This window comes from Bombina bombina, chromosome 8 (assembly GCF_027579735.1).
Source record: "Bombina bombina isolate aBomBom1 chromosome 8, aBomBom1.pri, whole genome shotgun sequence".
Taxonomy (NCBI): domain Eukaryota; kingdom Metazoa; phylum Chordata; class Amphibia; order Anura; family Bombinatoridae; genus Bombina; species Bombina bombina.
The window spans coordinates 198,798,003-198,823,288 of NC_069506.1; the positions used below are offsets into that span (position 1 = coordinate 198,798,003).

At 37.2% G+C, this 25,286-nt stretch overlaps 1 protein-coding gene across 5 annotated transcripts in view; it reads left to right on the forward strand.

Annotated features, from left to right (window-relative positions):
* The window catches only part of LOC128638101 (potassium voltage-gated channel subfamily C member 1-like), a 208,654-nt gene that overhangs the window by 146,468 nt on the left and 36,900 nt on the right, over nucleotides 1-25,286 (forward strand). For 2 of the 5 annotated variants that reach the window (XM_053689961.1, XM_053689960.1), the window contains exon 3: nucleotides 2,397-2,591. The exons of 1 other annotated variant lie outside the window; for it this stretch is intronic. In XM_053689961.1, the coding sequence (XP_053545936.1) occupies nucleotides 2,397-2,591 (195 nt within the window). The remainder of the gene's footprint in view (nucleotides 1-2,396; nucleotides 2,592-25,286) is intronic. 2 more of the 5 variants (XM_053689962.1, XM_053689963.1) reach the window with 2 other exon arrangements.

Consider the following 25,286-nt stretch of genomic DNA (forward strand, 5'->3'; position numbering starts at 1 on the left):
TTATAGGGAACACATGATTGTAAAAATCTCATATCTATATGGTAAACTTTATTATGTAGTAAGGCTTTATTACATGTGTCGTGCAAAAATAGTATTACTGTGGAACGTTAACAACGCTCAAGTTAGAGAGAGAGAGAGAGAGAGAGAGAGAGAGAGAGAGAGAGAGAGAGAGAGAGAGAGAGAGAGAGAGAGAAATGTGCAGCCAGGACATTTTTGTTTTGAATCAAATTTTCATTCTGAATATTCAGGAAAATTTGTTTCCCCGAATATTCAGTGGCTGCACTTTTCGGTATTCGTTTTGTTTAAAACTAAATGAAAGCTGAATTTTAGTTTAAAATTTACATGCTGTTTTGTTAAAATAAATCTAAATATTGCAAAACTACAGGGGAAAAGTAGCTACAACACTTACCTTAAAGGGACACTGTACCCAAAAATTTTCTTTCGTGATTCAGATTGAGCATGCAATTTTAAGCAACTTTCTAATTTACTCCTATTATCAATTTTTCTTCGTTCTCTTGCTATCATTATTTGAAAAAGAAGGCATCTAAGCTTTTTTTTGGTTTCAGTACTCTGGACAGCAATTTTTTATTGGTGGATGAATTTATCCACCAATCAGCAAGGACAACCCAGGTTGTTCACCAAAAATGGGCCGGCATCTAAACTTACATTCTTGCATTTCAAATAAAGATACCAAGAGGATGAAGAAAATTTGATAATAGGAGTAAATTAGAAAGTTGCTTAAAATTTCATGCTCAATCTGAATCACGAAAGAAATTTTTTGGGTACAGTGTCCCTTTAATGAGCTCTGGAGAGCATGGAGAGCACGTTAAGGTAAATATTAACCCCTTTAAAAAAATAAAGTAAACTAATGAAAACTGACGTTTTTTTTTAGTATTTTTTCATTTTCTTTCATTTTCTTTGTGAATTAATTTGGGTATTTGTTTCGTTAAAATGTAATGAAAATCTGATTATTGTCACAAATGACATATATATGCACACACACACACACACACACACACATATATATATATATATATATATATATATATACACATACACAGTTAGACATATAAATATTTATACATTGGAGCCCTTTAAGTCAAACTCTTAAAGGGACATGAAACCCAATTTTTTTCTTTCATGATTCAGATAGAGAATACAATTTCAAACAACTTTCCAATTTACTTATATTATTTAATTTGCTTCCAGCTCTTGTTATCATTTGCTGAAAGGTTTATCTAGGCAAGTTCATGAGCAGCAGAGAACCTAGGTTCTAGCTGTTGATTGGTGGCTGCATATATATATTAAATATGATTGGCTCACCCATGTGTTCAGTTAGAAACTAGTAGTGCATTGCTGCTCCTTCAACAAATGATACCAAGAGAATGAAACATATTAGATAATAGAAGTAAATTAGAAAGTTGTTTAAAATTGTATTCTCTATCTGAATTATGAAAGAAAAATTTTGGGTTTCATGTCCCTTTAACACTTTTAAAACATCAATATATTTTATGAAAAAAATGTTTATATGTGTGCAATACTTTAGTTTAATGTGTTTTACATGTGTTTTGTGCAATTGTTTTTACCCCTTACAGTTTACTTAATGTTTGAAGTCACTCTAAATATGGCACAGTATGAGCTTTCAATCGAGCACAAACTATAACGTTCAAATTGTTATACCAGGTAACGTGTTTGCAATATCCATTGAAAGTTTACGTGTATATATTTATATATATATATATATATATATATATATATATATATATATATATATATATACATAAAAAATATACATAAATAAAATCCAAATTCGAAAGGCACTCTTCGGTATTAACATCAGAATTCCGTTTAATTAAATGTAATTCTGATGTTAATACCAGAGAGTGCATTTTGAATTTGGGATTTATATTAAGAGTTGAAGTGCATCCCGGTTGATTGGTATTGGCATGTGCTGAGATTGTGAATATATATATATAACATATAAAAGTGTAATACTATATTTTAATATGTTTAAATGTGTTTTGTGAAACTTTTATTTTACACATTTTTTCAGGTCTCAAGTTGCGTTAAGTTTTCTAGCGCTCAAGTTCAACACATAAATTTCAACTGAGTGATGTTTAGAACGGTCATGATATCCTTAGAAAGTATAGGGCACGCTAAAGGAATGTTGACAGCGCTAAACAATTTTTGGTTATTCTACTTTACCATGTACTTGTAATATCAATTTGCGTGCTAATCCTAATGCTATACAGCGATATCAATAGCACTCCACTTGTAATCTGGACCCATGTCAGTAGTAAGTTTTTAAGCAAATGTCACCTAGATTACTGCATGCAACATTGGTCTGCTATTTAAATACTAACACAAGATATACATCTGTTTTTTTTTTCCTAAAGACTCCAAACAGAATGGGGATGCTGCTAATGCTGCACTGGCCAATGAAGATTGCCCAACTATAGACCAGGCTCTGTCACCAGAAGAGAAATCTCCTGTCACTCCAGGGGCAAGAGAAAGATACAATCGTGACAGAGCATGCTTCCTGTTGTCTACTGGAGACTTTGCACACTCCCCAGATGGCAACATCCGCAAAGGTATTCGCCTCTGATGCATAAACCCACTATCACTTGTCACATCCATTTATTCTGTCAATTGCGCTAATGCAAAGCTTGAACAACACCCCAACCATAAAGCTTTTAACAAAATGACAAGGTCCAAAGCTTGACTTCTACCATTTAGATCTGGTATCACTGTCTTACGTATTCTTCTTCTGATATACCTTTATTGTTATGTTTTTGCCATTTATATAATTGAACTATACATTTGGGCTTTCATTTTGTACAAAATTGCCTTCTCCTGCCTTGAAACTTTGCTTCCTTCAGGTCATTAAGACATGATTAGTACAATTATTTCAGTACAAGAAGCGAACAGCGTATTGACAGTGATGGTCAGCAAATATGGAGGAGTTCTTTCTGATTTTAACAGCAAGAATGCAACAACAAAATGCAAAATGCAAAGCAGGGTGTTAATACGAGACAAAATTATAATATAAAAATATGGTGCATTCAAAACACAACAGCTAATAAATCCTGAATGAATCTGTTGATATGAATAAAGTTGGTTTACCTCAAGGGTAGACATGTTTGCACAAAAAAAACCACAATCTTGATAAAAGTGTGGGGGGGGGGGAATGCTGATCATATAAATTTATCATTTAGGGCAGAAAGAAATGATGGGCCGTAAAGAAAACATAAACCAGTTGTAATCAAACGTTGTTTTAAAGAATATCAAATATAATGGGATTTCAAAATCTTCTTACTTCAAGACTAGTGAAACAAGCATGTACAGTCATTTCAATTCTTAAAGGGAAAATGTACCCTGATTGTTCTTCCCATTTAATTGGTTAGCAATTATCCATTTTACCAGCTGGAGTGCATTAAACTGTTTACAAATAGCTCTTTACCTTCATTTCAGCACTTGATTTTGCCTATGGTATCCCTATCTATACTGTAAGTTTCTGTAATTAAAGGGGCAGTAAACCTAGAAAATAATATATAATTCTGCACATAGTGCAGAATTATATAACATTAGCTTAGCGCCAGCTTTGTAAAGCAAAGGGTTAAATAGATATTTTACAACGAAAACAGAACGCCGCTCCTGGCTCTACTGAGCGGGTCTGTTTTCTTCTCCTAAGTGCATGGCGGCATGATGTCTAATCATTGCCAGCATGATCGCGATATTGAACTCAATGTAGCTCGCTCCCGCTACCAGACCAGAGCGGGAGCGAGCTACATTGAGTTTAATATCTCGAACGGGTGCACACTGTCTAGACCAGTGATTTTTAACCTTTTTTTTGCCGTGGCACACTTTTTTACATTAAAAAATCCTGTGGCACACCACCATCCCAAAATTTAAAAAAAAATCACACATTGTAGCCTAATACAGCATATATATACACACATACACACAAACACACACATACTGTATGTATTGTGCTGTTATGCCATGCCTCCTACAAACTACCCCTGCACTGGGAGTAAAAAACAAGCAAAGTTTAAAAAATATGTCACTGTTGTCAGTCTGCCGTGGCACACCTGAGGATCTCTCACAGCACACTAGTGTGCCACGGCACACTGGTTGAAAAACACTGGTCTAGACAGCATGCCTGTGACGCGCTTAGGAGAAGAAAACAGTCCCGCTCAGTATAGCCAGGAGCCGCATTCTGTTTTCGTTGTAAAATATCTATCTAACCCTTTGCTTTACAAAGCTGTCGCTAAGCTAATGTTATATAATTCTGCACTATGTGCAGAATTATATAACATTATTTTCTAGGCTCTCTGTCCCTTTAAGTGTAAATGAAGAAGAACAAATTACACTCCGATTTTAAGTTAGGAGACATAAGTAAAAAAAATGTTAATTTTGAAATTGTTTTCTCTAAGTATTGGGCTTTGGTAAGCAAAGTAATACAATAATTAGATCTGATTTCCCTGCAACTCAACCAATTTTATTGGATCATGGTTTCAAAGAACAAACCCAGCTATTTCATATACAAAAATAATTATACTACAGCTGGCATAACAAGGGAAAAACAATTTTACAGTACACTGTCCCTTTAAGCACAAAGATTTTTAAATCCTTGCACATTTGTTGGCAACTAGCTTTAGGTAGCCCTGATATAAATTGTGTTCTTGTGCTTCTCTTGCTTATTTGTAACAATGTCTGCATCATCAATATTCCATCTTTGGCAAGATAGGTAATTATAGATTAGAACCCAATAGAATCACTTGTTATGCTCTACCTTTTGTCATCCAACTGGTTAAGCTTTATTCTTGTTGTTTACTTTTATTATTCAATTAGTTTGACTGAGCACTGTTGTCTGCTAAAAAAAAAAACAACTGCTTGTTTGCATGTCTTATCTTCTTTCACATAAAAATCTGCTAAATGTGTACATATAGCCATACTATCTACAGCACAGACATCAAAACAAGAGGCGATCAACATTTTTCATAACTTGGACAGTGTGAAGGTTATCTAATTATAATAATAAAAAATACACAAAAAGGCCATAAATATATGTGGTATAGTCAACACCAGTAAAAAACTGTTGTTCAAAATGGTTCTATAACTTAGTATGAGGATCTATAAGACTAAGATTCTAACCTGCATGGTCCACATAACCGTAGGTCACAGGCTTTTATTAGCTGGCGGCCATCTTACTCTTAATTTCAGCAAACAACAAGTGTAAACCGTAGAATAACAAGAAACAAACTAAGTTCCATAGAAACGGATAGGTCAAATTACTCACAATAGGTGGCTGTAGCAACTTCTGAACCTACTTTAAAAATTGATTGAAAATATTAAAGGTTTTAGAAATATATATAAATAAATATATACACAGTATCCCACAAAAGTGAGTAGACCCCACACATTTTTGTAAATATTTTATTAGATCTTTTCTTGTGACAACACTGAAGAAATGACACTTTGCTACAATGTAAAGTAGTGAGTGTACAGCCTGTATAACCGTGTAAATTTGCTGTCCCCTCAAATAACAACACACAGTCATTAATTACTAAACAGTTGGCAACAAAAGTGAGAGCACCCCTAAGTAGAAATGTCCAAATTGGGCCCAAAGTGTTAATATTTTGTGTGGCCACCATTATTTTCCAGCATGGCCTTATCCCTCTTGGGCATGGAGTTCACCAGAACTTCACAGGTTGCCACTGGAGTCCTCTTCCACTTCTCCATGACGACATCACAGAGCTGGTGGATGTTAGAGACTTTGAGCTCCCCCACCTTCCATTTGAGGATGCCCTAAAGATGCTCAATAGGGTTTAGGTCTGGAGACATGCTTGGCCAGTCCATCACCTTTACCCTCAGCTTCTTTAGCAAGGCAGTGGTTGTCTTGGAGGTGTGTTTGAGGTTGTTATCATGTTGGAATACTGCCCTGTGGCCCAGTCTCCAAAGGGAGGGGATCATGCTCTGCTTCAGTATGTCACAGTACATGTTGGCATTCATGGTTCCCTCAATGAACTATAGCTCCCCAGTGCCGGCAGCACTCATGCAGGCCCAGACCATGACACTCCCACCACCATGCTTGACTGTAGGCAAGACACAGTTGTCTTTGTACTCCTCACCTGGTTGCCACAACACGCTTGACACCATCTGAACCAAATAAGTTTATCTTGGTCTCATCGGACCACAGGACATGGTTCCAGTAATCCATGTCCTTAGTCTGCTTGTCTTCAGCAAACTGTTTGCAGGCATTCTTGTGCATCATCTTTAGAAAAGGCTTCCTTCTGGGAAAACGACAACCATACAGACCAATTTGATGCAGTGTGCGGTGTATGGTCTGAGCACTAACAGGCTGACTCCCCACCCCTTGAACCTCTGCAGCATGCTGGCAGCACTCATATGTCTATTTCACAAAGAAAACCTCTGAGTATGACACTGAGCACGTGCATTCAACTTCTTTGGTCGACCATGTCTAGGCCTGTTCTGAGTGGAACCTGTCCTGTGAAACCGCTGTATGGTCTTGCCCACCGTGCTGCAGCTCAGTTTCAGGGTCTGGGCAATCTTCTAATAGCCTAGGCCATCTTTATGTAGAGCAACATTTTTTTTTTTTAGATCCTCAGAGAGTTCTTTGCCATGAGGTGCCATGTTGAACTTCCAGTGACCAGTATGAGAGTGTAAGACCGATAACACCAAATTTAATACACCTGCTCCCCATTCACACCTGAGACCTTGTAACACTAATGAGTCACATGACACTGGGGAGGGAAAATGGCTAATTGGGCCCAATTTGGACATTTTCACTTAGGGGTGTACTCACTTTTGTTGCCAATGGTTTAGACATTAATGACTTTGTGTTGAGTTATGTTGAGGGGACAGGAAATTAACACTGTTATACAGGCTGTACACTCACTACTTTACATTGTAGCAAAGTGTAATTTCTTCAGTGTTGTCACATGAAAAGATATAATAAAATCTTTACAATAATGTGAGGGGTGTACTCACTTTTGTGGGATACTTTAAGAACCCTGTTTGTGAAAAAGGTATTCCACTATTTCATATAATGGATATTGTTTTATGTTGTATGCTGCTATTAGGGGACAGGGGTTGCTTTGGAGTCACCCGCCCCTTAATTAGTAACTAAAAGGTACAAGTTATTTCCATATATGTGGCAACTGCTTACTATTGACTGGGCAATAAGACCTTTTCTTGAAAAGAAAGGGCTCCGCTTTATCAAGAAAGACAACTCAAGTCCATATTCTTATGTGAGGTTAATGGGGGCGTTAAAAGTGCCCATCTATTTCACAGATAACACCAAATTTAACACACCTGCTCCCCATTCACACCTGAGACCTTGTAACACTAACTAGTCACATGACACCAGGGAGGGAAAATGGCTAACTGGGCCCAATTTGGACATTTCCACTTAGGGGTGTACTCACTTTTGTTGCCAACGGTTTAGACATTAATGGCTGCGTGTTGAGTTATTTTCACTTTTGTGGGATACTGTATATGTGTATATATATATATATATATATATATATATATATATAGATGCTCAAAAAACAAAGTATTGCAGTATGCAGTGATACCTTTTTTATTGGACTAACATAATATTTAAAAGACAAGCTTTCCAGAGTTTTCCTCTCTTCCTCAGGTCTGAAGCAATACTGATCATTCTGATATAGATACACATCACATACAACAAATGGAAGGGAGGAAGGGGGGTGAGAGGGGGGGTCATAAAAGCAGAGAATGTGTCTGAAGGAGAAAATAGCTGAGAATAGCCAGAAAGAATAAATAAACAGAGGAGAGTAAATAGGTCAGATGAGAGGAAAAACAAAAAGGAAAAAGAAACCAATATAGGACAATAAGATGAGAGATTATAGAAAGTTATGGTAGTGTGTGAGAAAGCCAGAGTCTACATTAAGTCCTTCATTTCTGGTATTGAAATGTGTGATCATTTTCATCTCAAACGTCTTTCGTTCATGATAGTCTTTGAAATTCCCTTTAAGAATTTTAATCCTGAGGTTAAGGATGGAGTGACCAGTCTGGGTGAAGTGATGACCAACAGGGGTACAATATTCATTTTCCTTGTGGTTTTTGATCGAGTGTCTGTGTAGATTCATTCTGAGATGCAGCTTTAGGCCAGTTTCTCCAATGTAGCAACCTCTGACACACGCTGTACACTGTATTATGTACACCACATTAGCAGATGAGCACGAATAGGATCCCTTAATATTGTATGACGCGTTGTTGTGTCTGGCTGTGTTGTTGTCACATATATGTTGACACAGTTTGCAGAGTGATTTGTTGCATCGTGCAGTGCCATTCTGTGTGCGCTTCTGTTCTGTGGTTAATTTGCTGCGGACCAATCTCTGTCTCAGGTTAGGCGGTTGTTTGAATGCTAGTATGGGGGGTTCAGGAAATATTTTTTTGAGTGTGGGGTCCTCTGAAATTAGTGGTTGTAGATCTTTAATAATTTTGCGCACTCCTTCCAGAGTAGGGTTGTAAGTGACTACTAGAGGGGTTCTTGTTTTGTTTTGCTTTTCTTTGTATTGTAGGAGTCTTTCCCGTGGTGTTTTTAGGGCAGATTTGATTTTTTTAGATATTGTCCTTTCCTTGTAGCCCTTTTGCCTAAATGACTCTGACAGTGTACTGAGGTGGTGATCTCTGTCTTTTGTGTCAGAGCAAATGCGGTGATATCTGATAGCTTGGCTGTAGATGATACCTTGTTTGGTGTGATTGGGATGGAAGCTGGAATTGTGGAGGTAGCTGTACCTGTCTGTGGGTTTTCTGTATATAGATGAATGAAGGATGCCATTGGTGACAGTTATTGTGCAGTCCAAGAAGTTCACACTATGATTTGAAAAGTCCATTTTAAGGTTTATTGACGGGTGAAATGAATTAAATGATTTGTGGAAATCTAAGAGGCTTTCTTCTCCTTCTGTCCATATTATGAAAATATCATCGATGTAACGATAATATGTATACGGTTTGTGGGGCTGAGTACATAAGACTCTGTATTCTAGGTACGCCATGAAAAGATTGGCGTATTTTGGTGACATTTTTGTGCCCATCGCTGTCCCTGTCATTTGTAGGTAGTAATTGTTGTTAAAACTGAAATAGTTGTGTGTGAGTATGAATTCTATAAGCTGGGCAATAGTTGCACTATCATATTTGTGTGTTGTTTGGTGGGATGAGATAAATTTACTGCAGGCCTCAATACCATCCTTATGCGGGATGTTGCTGTATAAGGATTCCACATCCATAGTAACTAGTATAGTGTTTCTAGGTAGTTCATTTATCTGGTTGAGTTTATTAAGGAAGTCTGTAGTGTCCTGTATAAAGCTATCAGTCTTAATAACAAGAGGCTTAAGAATGTTTTCTATTAGGCCAGATATTTGTTCAGTAAGTGTTCCCATACCTGTTATAATGGGGCGTCCTGGGTTTTCTGGCTTGTGGATTTTGGGTAGCATGTAGAAGGTACCCATCTGAGGATTGGAAGGTACCAGATTTTCTAATTCTTGCTGTAGGTGTTTAGGAAATGTTTTGATAAGTTTTGTGAGTTTAGCTGAATATTCCTTGGTGGGGTCCGTGTCCAGTTTTTTGTAGTAGTTTACATCAGACAACTGTCTGTAACCTTCTGTAGTGTAGTCCTGGGTATTCATGATAACTACTGATCCACCCTTGTCCGCCGGCTTGATGATGATGTTATTATTATTCATCAAGTTTTTCAAGGCATTTCTTTCCATATGTGAGAGGTTGTAAGCGATTTTTTCTCTTGTGTGGTGACTAGGGATGCCACTCTCAGGCGAAAACTTTCAATGTAACTGTCCAATTTGATGTTACGTCCTGCTGTCGGTGTAAAATCTTTGTTCTTTTTCCTACCATTATTATCCTGTTTGAGAGTCGTGTTTTTTTTGGCATAAAAGAATTCCTTAAGTCTCAATCTTCTGAAAAAGTCTTCCAAGTCTGAATATAACTGGATGTGATCAAGATTTGTGTTAGGACAGAATGTTAGCCCCTTGGATAAGACTGATTTTTCAGGTATTGAAAGGTGATGATTAGAGAGGATTACAATCCCAGTATTGTCCGTGAATTGTTTTTGGTAGTTAGCAGGCTCAGTTTGGTTTGGGTCATTGGTAGTTCTGGTTGGAGTAAGCTGTTTTTCAATGGAGCAATCAGTTGATCTTTCATTAGGGCTTTCTTTGTGCTGTTTGAGCTCAGCCAGTTTCTTATTCTTTTTCCTGATGAGATTATGTTGTTGTTTCCTGTAGAAGTAATCCATTTCTAATTCCATTGCTTTGGTTTCAGGTGTAACCTGTTTAAGATCTTGAAATAAGGACTGCTTGTGACAGAGTATTTTTTGTTTTCTGTCATATAGTTGGTGAATTAGGTTGTTGCGTAGTTTCTCACTAGTCTGTCTGCAGAGATTCTCAGCATATGGTGAGTTGTGGGTAGTAGAAAGTGGGTTCTTAATTCGAAGTCCATTAGGGATTAGATACATTTTCTTACAACGTGTAAGAAAATATATGTCACTGTTAATTTGTGTTTCTCTTCTAATCAGTTTGATCATTTGCTTCTTTATGCGGCTGAATACGGTATCTGTCATAGTAGTGAAGATTGGAGTAGCCGTGTTAGTCCAGTAGATAGATGCTCAAAAAACAAAGTATTGCAGTATGCAGTGATACCTTTTTTATTGGACTAACATAATATTTAAAAGACAAGCTTTCGAGAGTTTTCCTCTCTTCCTCAGGTCTAAAGCAATACTGATCATTCTGATATAGATACACATCACATACACATTCCATTTGTTGTATGTGATGTGTATCTATATCAGAATGATCAGTATTGCTTCAGACCTGAGGAAGAGAGGAAAACTCTGGAAAGCTTGTCTTTTAAATATTATGTTAGTCCAATAAAAAAGGTATCACTGCATACTGCAATACTTTGTTTTTTGAGCATCTATCTACTGGACTAACACGGCTACTCCAATCTTCACTACTATGACAGATACCGTATTCAGCCGCATAAAGAAGCAAATGATCAAACTGATTAGAAGAGAAACACAAATTAACAGTGACATATATTTTCTTACACGTTGTAAGAAAATGTATCTAATCCCTAATGGACTTCGAATTAAGAACCCACTTTCTACTACCCACAACTCACCATATGCTGAGAATCTCTGCAGACAAACTAGTGAGAAACTACGCAACAACCTAATTCACCAACTATATGACAGAAAACAAAAAATACTCTGTCACAAGCAGTCCTTATTTCAAGATCTTAAACAGGTTACACCTGAAACCAAAGCAATGGAATTAGAAATGGATTACTTCTACAGGAAACAACAACATAATCTCATCAGGAAAAAGAATAAGAAACTGGCTGAGCTCAAACAGCACAAAGAAAGCCCTAATGAAAGATCAACTGATTGCTCCATTGAAAAACAACTTACTCCAACCAGAACTACCAATGACCCAAACCAAACTGAGCCTGCTAACTACCAAAAACAATTCACGGACAATACTGGGATTGTAAACCTCTCTAATCATCACCTTTCAATACCTGAAAAATCAGTCTTATCCAAGGGGCTAACATTCTGTCCTAACACAAATCTTGATCACATCCAGTTATATTCAGACTTGGAAGACTTTTTCAGAAGATTGAGACTTAAGGAATTCTTTTATGCCAAAAAAAACACGACTCTCAAACAGGATAATAATGGTAGGAAAAACAACAAAGATTTTACACCGACAGCAGGACGTAACATCAAATTGGACAGTTTCATTGAAAGTTTTCGCCTGAGAGTGGCATCCCTAGTCACCACACAAGAGAAAAAAATTGCTTACAACCTCTCACATATGGAAAGAAATGCCTTGAAAAACTTGATGAATAATAATAACATCATCATCAAGCCGGCGGACAAGGGTGGATCAGTAGTTATCATGAATACACAGGACTACACTACAGAAGGTTACAGATAGTTGTCTGATGTAAACTACTACAAAAAACTGGACACGGACCCCACCAAGGAATATTCAGCTAAACTCACAAAACTTATCAAAACATTTCCTAAACACCTACAGCAAGAATTAGAAAATCTGGTACCTTCCAATCCTCAGATGGGTACCTTCTACATGCTACCCAAAATCCACAAGCCAGGAAACCCAGGACGCCCCATTATAACAGGTATGGGAACACTTACTGAACAAATATCTGGCCTAATAGAAAACATTCTTAAGCCTCTTGTTATTAAGACTGATAGCTTTATACAGGACACTACAGACTTCCTTAATAAACTCAACCAGATAAATGAACTACCTAGAAACACTATACTAGTTACTATGGATGTGGAATCCTTATACAGCAACATCCCGCATAAGGATGGTATTGAGGCCTGCAGTACATTTCTCTCATCCCACCAAACAACACACAAATATGATAGTGCAACTATTGCCCAGCTTATAGAATTCATACTCACACACAACTATTTCAGTTTTAACAACAATTACTACCTACAAATGACAGGGACAGCGATGGGCACAAAAATGTCACCAAAATACGCCAATCTTTTCATGGCGTACCTAGAATACAGATTCTTATGTACTCAGCCCCACAAACCGTATACATATTATCGTTACATCGATGATATTTTCATAATATGGACAGAAGGAGAAGAAAGCCTCTTAGATTTCCACAAATCATTTAATTCATTTCACCCGTCAATAAACCTTAAAATGGACTTTTCAAATCATAGTGTGAACTTCTTGGACTGCACAATAACTGTCACCAATGGCATCCTTCATTCATCTATATACAGAAAACCCACAGACAGGTACAGCTACCTCCACAATTCCAGCTTCCATCCCAATCACACCAAACAAGGTATCATCTACAGCCAAGCTATCAGATATCACCGCATTTGCTCTGACACAAAAGACAGAGATCACCACCTCAGTACACTGTCAGAGTCATTTAGGCAAAAGGGCTACAAGGAAAGGACAATATCTAAAAAAATCAAATCTGCCCTAAAAACACCACGGGAAAGACTCCTACAATACAAAGAAAAGGAAAACAAAACAAGAACCCCTCTAGTAGTCACTTACAACCCTACTCTGGAAGGAGTGCGCAAAATTATTAAAGATCTACAACCACTAATTTCAGAGGACCCCACACTCAAAAAAATATTTCCTGAACCCCCCATACTAGCATTCAAACAACCGCCTAACCTGAGACAGAGATTGGTCCGCAGCAAATTAACCACAGAACAGAAGCGCACACAGAATGGCACTGCACGATGCAACAAATCACTCTGCAAACTGTGTCAACATATATGTGACAACAACACAGCCAGACACAACAACGCGTCATACAATATTAAGGGATCCTATTCGTGCTCATCTGCTAATGTGGTGTACATAATACAGTGTACAGCGTGTGACAGAGGTTGCTACATTGGAGAAACTGGCCTAAAGCTGCATCTCAGAATGAATCTACACAGACACTCGATCAAAAACCACAAGGAAAATGAATATTGTACCCCTGTTGGTCATCACTTCACCCAGACTGGTCACTCCATCCTTAACCTCAGGATTAAAATTCTTAAAGGGAATTTCAAAGACTCTCATGAACGAAAGACGTTTGAGATGAAAATGATCACACATTTCAAAACCAGAAATGAAGGACTTAATGTAGACTCTGGCTTTCTCACACACTACCATAACTTTCTATAATCTCTCATCTTATTGTCCTATATTGGTTTCTTTTTCCTTTTTGTTTTTCCTCTCATCTGACCTATTTACTCTCCTCTGTTTATTTATTCTTTCTGGCTATTCTCAGCTATTTTCTCCTTCAGACACATTCTCTGCTTTTATGACCCCCCCTCTCACCCCCCTTCCTCCCTTCCATTTGTTGTATGTGATGTGTATCTATATCAGAATGATCAGTATTGCTTCAGACCTGAGGAAGAGATGTAAACTCTCGAAAGCTTGTCTTTTAAATATTATGTTAGTCCAATAAAAAAGGTATCACTGCATACTGTTATACTTTGTTTTTTGAGCATCTATCTACTGGACTAACACGGCTACTCCAATCTTCACTATATATATATATATATATATATACTGTATATATATATATATATATATATATATATATATACTAAAAGAAAAAAAACAACATATATTTGTGAACATATATATATATATATATATATATATATATATACAGTATATATACATACACACATATACAAATTACAAACATACGTATTTAAACAAGCTATTGTTACCAGCTTTTTATAGTGACCTTCTAAATCTCTATTTTGCTACTGCATTTTGTTTTTAAAATGATTCCCTTTCTTACTATGGGCCCAATGATCTAAACCTCTCAGTTCCCAAGAGATGATCTAAAATGATCCGTCAGTGCTACAAGGTCACTGATAGGATGCTCTAAAGGTGCATTATACACAGTGAGCTGTAGAGACGTCACCTATATTTCTGTATGCAATGGCAGGATAAATAAAGGTAGTGTTGCTTAATAAACTATGAAACATTGAACGGACAGTCAACACCCAAAAGAACTTTATCCCATACCTTCGATCCGCCTAAGACAATGTGCCTGCACCGCATCCCATTTTCAACACCTCTAACGTTATACTAGTAATCGTCTGAATCACATACGTTTTTCTAATAGAGATATGGCAGCCAAGCTCCTCCCCCTCCTCCTTCATCCCCTTCTTTACTAAATGCCATGCTTGTTCATGTATGAACCATTGACGCACGCGTATTTTATGTTCTGTCAGTTTTCAAGCCAAAATCAGAAGTGCAAGTGTGAACGCGTGTTAGGAATCCAACCGATGATTCAATTCTGATTGGCTGATTCAATTAAACTGAAACCTAATACGTCACGGTGGGGGGAGTTTGTCTGACATATCTCTATTAGAAAAATGTATGTGCTTTGGACGATTACTCGTATAATGCTAGAGGTGTTGAAAATGGGATGCAGTGCAGGCGCATCGTCTTTGGTGGATCGAAGGTATGGGATAAAGTTGTTTCGGGTGTTGACTGTCCCTTTAAAGTGCTTTGAATGTATGCTGTGAAAATCAAAACACATTACGTATAACACCTTGTGTATAAAGAGTATTCAACTACGCATCCAAATAGGTGTTAAAAAACTTTCTGCGAAATGCAAATTTACATTTGCCTTACAAATCATTTAAAAATTACGCTGAAAAAGAACTTTATCCCATACCTTCGATCCGCCTAAGACAATGTGCCTGCACCGCATCCCATTTTCAACACCTCTAACGTTATACTAGTAATCGTCTGAATCACATACGTTTTTCTAATAGAGATATGGCAGCCAAGCTCCTCCCCCTCCTCCTTCATCCCCTTCTTTACTAAATGCCATGCTTGTTCATGTATGAACCATTGACGCACGCGTATTTTATGTTCTGTCAGTTTTCAAGCCAAAATCAGAAGTGCAAGTGTGAACGCGTGTTAGGAATCCAACCGATGATTCAATTCTGATTGGCTGATTCAATTAAACTGAAACCTAATACGTCACGGTGGGGGGAGTTTGTCTGACATATCTCTATTAGAAAAATGTATGTGCTTTGGACGATTACTCGTATAATGCTAGAGGTGTTGAAAATGGGATGCAGTGCAGGCGCATCGTCTTTGGTGGATCGAAGGTATGGGATAAAGTTGTTTCGGGTGTTGACTGTCCCTTTAAAGTGCTTTGAATGTATGCTGTGAAAATCAAAACACATTACGTATAACACCTTGTGTATAAAGAGTATTCAACTACGCATCCAAATAGGTGTTAAAAAACTTTCTGCGAAATGCAAATTTACATTTGCCTTACAAATCATTTAAAAATTACGCTGAAAAATTGTATTCAATGTAAACAACAAAACTTGTATTTAAGGTACAAGGTAATTTAAAAAAAAAAATATAAACAAGATGTTAAAATTCAAGAATTCCTTATATATCTATAGTAAAATTAATCATGTAGCATTTGCAAGGGGGCTGAACAGGAACATTAATTCTGCATATATAAAGTTTTCTCGCTATTGATATCAGAATTATCCAAATATCCAATCTAAGCATATTACCTCTTTCAAGTCTCATGGTGTTATCTTGCAGAATGCAGGCTTGCAAGTTTGCTTTAAAATACTCAGTGTCCTTATTAAAATAAAGGAAAGGGGTGTGTTCGTGAAACTAGAATCAAATACAAGGTAAAGTACACTAAAAACTGCATAATTTGATGTGCTTATAAACAATTTGGTGTCAGTGCAGGGTGCTCCTGGTTATATTCACTCTCCCCTGCAAGATTCTGCATTCTAGAGAGCTTCATTACCTTCAATGGAGCTAAGCTCTTAAAGGGACAGTCTATTTGATTGTTTTATATTGTTTTAAAAGATAGATCATGCATTTACTACCCATTCCCCAGGTTTGCACAACCAGCATTGCTATATTAATAAACTTTATAACCTCTAAATCTCTGCTTGTTTCTTAGCCTCATGCAGGCCACCTCTTATCTCAGTGCATTTTATTAGCTGTTCACATGTGTGCCATAAATATAACATTGTACTCACTTCTGTGGAGTTGAGCATGAACCAGCACTAATTGGCTAAAATGCAAGTTTGCAAAAAGCACTGAGATAGGGGGCAGACGGCAGAGGCTTAGATACAGATAATCACAGTGGTAAAAAGTATATAAATAGAACAGTGTTGGTTATGCAAAACTGGGGAATAGGTAATAAAGGGATTATCTTTCTTTTTAAACAATAGCCTGTTTCAAGCAGACTGTCCCTTTAAGTCAACAGAAATTACTGGTTTATCCAATGTCTTAGATAATTCTGTGAGGTCTGCTCACGTGAGCATCGGTGTGAAACTTCTTGCCATGTTACCAAATTTAGATCATTGGGTCCTATGTTTCTAACCACTATGCCTGTACCAGATGTGAAGGTGGCTGGTGTTTAGAGCATACTTAAATATGCATGTTCATGACATGACTTTCTGGCTAAATTGCACAGCTCTGCACAAAATACAGATGCAGTAAAAAAAACTTGCTTTTCTTTGCATGTTATTTTGGACCACACTTGTCTTTCTTCATGCACGTAGCTTTCATTTTTAAATTTACATTTTTGCATTTTGACAGATTTACAGTAGCCTCTTCTTGGGAAAACTAACTATTGGTTCCTGTTTTTTATCATACCATATTCTGTTTCACACTTTGTCCTGGAGACAAACATTTGTTACTAACAAAGTTCCCTAATATTCTACTCTTTTAACTCAGTTTAAATTTACAATCAAAAGAACTTTATATAATTTCTCAGTATATTTAAACTCCTTCGCTACACTCATACTGTTGTCCTTTTATGGATTTACTCCTTAACAGTATGAAGTTGCCTTGTCTGTCAGGGAGAATTTCAGAAGAATTTCAGCAATAGATTTATTCTCACAATGCTATACAAGAGCTCGATGACAATCTTGCAACCACACAATGTCATGGTTTTGAACATCGCTGGTGACCAATCCTCTGTCACACAGCAGATGCAGTCTCACCAAATGTAATAGGGCAAGGGCAGGGGGACTTTAACCTGCAGATAATTGCAGTGTGACAGACCCTGGACACACAAGTCAGTACATTGCTCTAGAGTGACACAGTGCTAAGGGACACTAAGTAATTACTATGTGACAGGTCTGGGCGAAGACAGGAAGGAATGAAGGATGGGAAAGAAGAGAGCAGAAGCTATATGCATGAGCAGTGAGCTTACAGTACGAGCAGGAAGACCTAGAGGATAAAAAGAGACAAACAAAAAAATTTTTTGCTTATTTGATCATACATCTATTTTGTTTTCTCAACATTACTAAACATTTGACTTGTGCAAAGATATTTATATTGTTATTCATTCCAGTTAACACTAGTGATTTCCTATAGCCTGTCCGCATTTTACAAGCTTTGTGAATACAACCAATTCATTTTTATCATTCTAATTTTGAATGTGGTCTATGAAACAATGCTTTTTAAATAGATCTAAAGAAGGTATGGAAATGAGATACATTGTGCATACTGGCAGATTGCTGCATCCAGATCACGTTCTTATGGGAATTCATTCAATAGTATGGATTACTTAACAGTGCAAGGAACTTCTGCACTCAGTGGCAAACCTCCCTCCACACCTACAGACCTTTCCACAAGTTGTTTTGCTGCTCCCATGGAAAGACTCGGTTATTTCCAAGTATTGTTGAATTATGGTTACATTAAAGGGACAGTATACACTAATTTTCATATAACTGCATGTAATAGACACTACTATAAAGAATAAGATGCACAGATACTGATATAAAAATCCAGTATAAAATGGTTTAAAAACGTATTTAGAAGCTTTCAGTTTAGCTCTGTTGAAAAGGCAGTTGGAAAGCCCACTGTAAGTGGGAAATAAGACACTCCCCCCCCTCCCCCTTCTTTTGCATATGAAAAGACCCTTTACACAAACAGGAGCAAGCTGGAGTAGGTAGCTGACGGTATTCAAATTAAACTTTGGGGCTTGGTTAGGAGTTTGAAAATCAGAGCAATGTTATTTAAAAATAAGCAAAATTATAAATTAAAAAAAACAAAAAACTTTATGGGCTTTATAAATAGATCATCTACAAAACATTTATGCAAAGTAAAAATGAGTGTATAATGGCCCTTTAAGGTCAACTATTAAATTACAATCATCTTGTATAGTGAAATAAAAAAATCAATATGCATGTTAAAAATTTTTTAATTGTAAGCGCTGGTTTGGTTACATCACTTTTTAAACACACATATATACTGATGATTTTATTAATGTCACTTTGTAGTATGACTCAATTAATTCTTAACTATAATGTTGCTTTCATTGATAAAAAGTAAATCTAGAAATCATAGTAGGATCACTCACTTTCAGAGATAATCCCTTCTTGTTTAGCAGTAAATCTATTTAACAAGTTTAAATGATGCACCTTTATGTGATTGGCTTATCTAAATGCTCTTTGGACATTTTTTTAGTTAGAGCTTTTAATATGGCTTCTCTGCATTCCATTTTGCAGCATTTCCAAAATTAATTTGAGAGAATCACAAAGCTGGCTCTGATGTGATTCACATAAATGCAATAGAAGGGAAGATAGAGAGCGTGTTCTCTCAGTAGCACAAATTACACACAGATGAGTCAGAACCCATTCAAATTCCAGTTCGTCAGGCAATAGCTCTCTCTTGAGGATGAGTGGGGGGAGAGAAACAGAGAAGCAGAAAAAAAAGTAATCTTGGAAATATATTACAAATACATGAAAATGCCTTTAAGCCTTTAATTCATGATTGGTCAGTACCCTGCATATTTATTTAATTAGTGTACTATTTATATGTCCAAATTAGGTGACAATACCTGCTTCTACCACACATATTCAAAGAATAATACAAGTTTTTTACTTTTAGAAAATAGGATTAGAGCATGCAAACAAAAATGTTTATTTTACTTTCTACTTTCATGTTACGGGGGGGGGGGGGGGAGGGGGTCTGGTAATGTGCAACCAGGAGTCCAGCAAATAATATTGCTCCATGACCCACTAATCCAGGTACAGTTGTTTTCAATGTTTGTATGGTCTGTGCAGGTTGCAGTATACTCATCCAGATATATATTGTTGTCATTGTATGGAGCCTTCCACAGGCAGAGGCCTTGGGTCTGGTGCAGTCATGCCTAAAATGTGTATTTAAAATAAAATAAAGCACTGGGTCCTGGGGGTGGCTACCAGACTCCTTAACTCTTAGTACTTTGCCTTGGAAAAGGGCACTAGAAGCACAGCTTTGTGGCCTGAGGTACATAGATTGTGCAGCGCAGTGCTGAGGTTTTTATGGTTCAGATTGAGTTTTCAGAAGAGTAGATTTTGCAGTCTTAGAAGGGTTTTATGGTTTTATTTTTGATCTAGACATGGTAAGGAGATCATTTTTTTTTCTCTGTGGGGGAACATAAAATGCACGAAACCTAACAATATCATGTTCTGCACGAAACCTAACAATATCATGTTCTGCACTAAACCTAACAATATCATGTTCTGCACTAAACCTAACAATATCATGTTCTGCACTAAACCTAACAATATCATGTTCTGCACTAAACCTAACAATATCATGTTCTGCACTAAACCTAACAATATCATGTTCTGCACTAAACCTAACAATATCATGTTCTGCACTAAACCTAACAATATCATGTTCTGCACTAAACCTAACAATATCATGTTCTGCACTAAACTTAACAATATCATGTTCTGCACTAAACCTAACAATATCATGTTCTGCACTAAACCTAACAATATCATGTTCTGCACTAAACCTAACAATATCATGTTCTGCACTAAACCTAACAATATCATGTTCTGCACTAAACCTAACAATATCATGTTCTGCACTAAACCTAACAATATCATGTTCTGCACTAAACCTAACAATATCATGTTCTGCACTAAACCTAACAATATCATGTTCTGCACTAAACCTAACACTATCATGTTCTGCACTAAACCTAACAATATCATGTTCTGCACTAAACCTAACAATATCATGTTCTGCACTAAACCTAACAATATCATGTTCTGCACTAAACCTAACAATATCATGTTCTGCACTAAACCTAACAATATCATGTTCTGCACTAAACCTAACAATATCATGTTCTGCACTAAACCTAACAATATCATGTTCTGCACTAAACCTAACAATATCATGTTCTGCACTAAACCTAACAATATCATGTTCTGCACTAAACCTAACAATATCATGTTCTGCACTAAACCTAACAATATCATGTTCTGCACTAAACCTAACAATATCATGTTCTGCACTAAACCTAACAATATCATGTTCTGCACTAAACCTAACAATATCATGTTCTGCACTAAACCTAACAATATCATGTTCTGCAGAAGTGAGTTTCTTGTTGTTAGCTGCATATTCCTTTAAAAAGAATTGTTTACTGGCATCAGAAGAGTGGCTCAGATAGGTGCTTTTATTTAGATATAAGTAGCAAAATTGATGGGGGCCATTCCCCCCCCCCCCCCCCGGATACTTATTCCATATGATAGGGTATTCTAGGAAGGGTTAGGGCAGTGTAACATTGGAGACATCACATTTTATTTGTACTCTAGTATCAGTTCACTTTAGAACCTAACTTTACCCCTGCCAATACTTAGAATTTCTCACCACACAGTTTGAAATACGTTTGCCATATTAATCATGAAAGATGATGGATAATCTTTCCACCAAAGATAGGGACCATATTAACAGCTCACTGACATACACACAAAGTTGCAATTCTGTTATCCAATGGTAGAAACAATAAAATGTCTTTGCTATAGCTCCGTGCCTTAGAACTGGTAGAAAATAAGGTTATTAAATGATTATCCAAGATGATCTGTGATTTTGAAAAATGTATGAACCGCTATTGAAAATGATACCTGCTATTTTCTAAAAATGGACACGTACAAGCAGTAGCAACATACTGTAAGGTGCTAGAGCATTTTGTAATTGAAGTATTGCTTGAACATGTTTTCTCACCCCCACACTAAGGGGTTAATCACATAGAATATTTTAAAGGGATGTTGAACGACTGGGTACAACAGGAGCATGTTTAGTGCTCATCACGCTATTGTTTTTCCCTCTGCCTGTGGTTCTCTTTACAGCCATTATTTGAACCCAATAGAGAGGCCAGTTGGTAAAGATCTTCATCTTTTTATTGGGCACCGCCATATTGGAATGCAGTATGCACATATTGCTGCATCCTGTGATGGAAGCAATGATGTTACCAGTCTTTTGACAGATGTACTTTGCCCCTTGTACAATAGAAAAAGGAAGCTTTACATTTTGAATACAGTTTAAAAGTTACCTAACAAATAATATAGAGGAATAATGTAAAAGAATACAGCCACTGCAAAGATATACATCCCCTGATCTGTCTTGTGCAGTCCACCATGCAGCTTACCAAGAAGTCATCAATAACTCTGATCTGTGAAAGGGCACTGATTCTGTCAAAGGCTGCAAGAATAATTACATTTCAAGATGGCGGTGCCCAATCTGAAAAGGCAGAGCTTCACTAACCAGCAGTTGTAAAGGGTTAAAAGAAGGGAACAGCTTTGAAGACAGCTGCAAGCACAGGATGACAAACAGTAGCTTGGAGTGTAGTAACCATTCTACTGTAGTTATACCAAGCAGTTTAAAGGGATATGGAACCCAAAAATTGTCTTTTGTGATTCAGACAGAGCTTCCCATTTAAAAAAAATGTTTCCAATTTAGTTCTATTATCAAATTTGCTTTGTTACCGTGATATTCTGTGTTTAAGAGATACCTTGGTAGGAATCTAGAGCACTACATGGCAGTGTATAGTGCTGCCATATAGTGATCTTGCAAATGGTTAGCATTCTTGAATAACTGCTGCCCTATAGTGCTACAGAAATGGGTCGGCTCCTAAGCGTACATCCTTGCTTGTCAACAAAATAAATCTTATAAAGTTGTTTAAAATTGTTTCGAATTGGGTTTCATATCCCTTTAATGTCCCTTTAAATCCAGATTGGTAATACTGGTTCTAAGCATAGCATGGGTTCTAAACCAATTTTGGGCAACACAACTTACGCAGCCACCAATCAGCTCTCTTTATTCCCTTTGCAAGGGTTAAACGTATTGTTCAATTCAAGCTATAGTGCAATAATGAAACGCTCTTGCGCATTATATCCCTAACTATGATGATAGATATGCATAATGGGCTACAAAATCAGGTTGTGTGACCTTGATACATAACTTTATATAACACAGGGAGACTGTAAAATAATAAAAAAAAAGATAATCCGCTCATGGCATAATTAAGCTAGGGTGGAATTTGTCACTTATGAAGCAGTTCACATTAGAGATTTGTTCTACTAGAACTAGACAAAGACGCAGATTTTAAGCACACCCAATACAAACAATATATTATTTTATCTTTTAATGCACAAATCGTTACTGTGCACAATGGCGCTAAAATAAATAAAAAGAACAATCCACATGGTTCATATTTACAGCAAATGCCAGGTAGAACAAAGGTATTACTGTTTGCTACAGGTATATCATCTAGAAATAAAAATGATGCTACTTCACAACCTTAAAATTAGTATATGTTCACATTTTAAATGGACATGAAACTCACATTTTTTCTTTCACAATTCAGACAGAGAATGCAATTTTAAATAACTTTCTAATTTACTTCTATTATCTAATTTGCTTCATTCTCTTGGTACCCTCTGTTAAAGAAGCCGAAATGCACTACTGGAAGCTATCTGAACACATTGGTCAGCCAATAACATGAGGTATATATGTTCGGCAACCAATCAGCAGCTCCTGAGCCTACCTAGGTAGCCTTTTCAACAAAGGATACTAAGAGAGCAAAACAAATTAGATAATAGAAGTAAATTGGAAAGTTGTTTAACCCCTTAATGACCGACGACGTACGTCAGAAAAAATACAGTTAACGCCTGAGAACGTATGGCGTACGTCGTTGGTCTGGAAAGCAGCTGGAAGCGATCCTGATCGCTTTCCAGCTGCTTTCCGGTTATTGCAGTGATGCCTCGATATCAAGGCATCCTACAATAACCATTTTTACCCCTCCGGTGCAGAGAGAGACACTCTGTGGTCCTCTCTGCACCGGACATCGATGGCCATATTCGTTGGTGGGTGGGAGCTGAAGTGGGAGGCGGGTGGGCAGCCATTGATGGGTTCTGAGTCTGAGAGGGGGGCGGGATCGGGGGCAGGGTCATCGGGGCGCACGGGGCGGCGGGCGGGCACGTGCACGGGGAGGGAGCGGGTGGGAACCGGTACACTACAGAAAAAAAAGTATTATAAGTGGGAGAAAGCAGGGAGGGAATGCCCCAAAAAATAATCTAAGGGATCTGGAAGGGGGTAGGGGTTGGTCTTGGGGGGGAGAAGCTACACTACAGAAAAAAAATAAAAAAAATAAAAAAAATACATCAATTATATTGTAAACTGGGTACTGGCACCCAAGATGGCTCCCAAGAAGGTAGATGGGGAGGTTAGAGAGCTGTTTGGGGGGGTCAGGGAGGTTGGGGGCTAAGGGGGGATCCTACACAGCAGCATATGTAAATATGCAAAGAAAAAAATAGAAAGAAAAAAAGGATACCTTTTATTTTAGTACTGGCAGACTTTCTGCCAGTACTTAAGATGGCGGGGACAATTGCGGGGTGGGGGATGTAAGAGGGCTGTTTGGGAGGGATCAGGGGGTGTAATGTGTCAGGTGGGAGGCTGATCTCTACACTAAAGCTAAAATTAACCCTGCAAGCTCCCTACAAGCTACCTAATTAACCCCTTCACACGTGTGATGCTCATCGGCATTTAGCGGCCTTCTAAATACCAAAAAGCAACGCCAAAGCCATATATGTCTGCTATTTCTGAACAAAAGGGATTGCAGAGAAGCATTTACAACCATTTGTGCCATAATTGCACAAGCTGTTTGTAAATAATTTCTGTGAGAAACCTAAAATTTGGAAACATTTTACGTTTTTATTTATTTGATCGCATTTGGCGGTGAAATGGTGGTATGAAATATACCAAAATGGGCCTTAATCAATACTTTGGGTTGTCTACTACACTACACTAAAGCTAAAATTACCCCAAAAAACTCCCTACATGCTCAATAATTAACCCCTTCACTGCTGGGCATAATACACTTGTGGTGTGCAGTGGCATTTAGCGGCCTTCTAATTACCAAAAAGCAACACCAAAGCCATATAAGTCTGCTATTTCTGAACAAAGGGGATCCTAGAGAAAAATTTACAACCATTTATGCCATAATTGCACAAGCTGTTTGTAAATAATTTCAGTGAGAAACCTAAAGTTTGTGAAAAAATTTGCGAAAAAGTGAATGATTTTTTTTATTTGATCGCATTTGGCAGTGAAATGGTGGCATGAAATATACCAGAATTGGCCTAGATCAATACTTTGGGATGTCTTCTAAAACAAAATATATACATGTCAAGGGATATTCAGGGATTCCTGAAAGATATCAGTGTCCCAATGTAACTAGCGCTAATTTTGAAAAAAATGGTTTGGAAATAGCAAAGTGCTTCTTGTATTTATGGCCCTATAACTTGCAAAAAAAGCAAAGAACATGTAAACATTGGGTATTTCTAAACTCAGGACAAAATTTGGAAACTATTTAGCATGGGTGTTTTTTGGTGGTTGCAGATGTGTAACAGA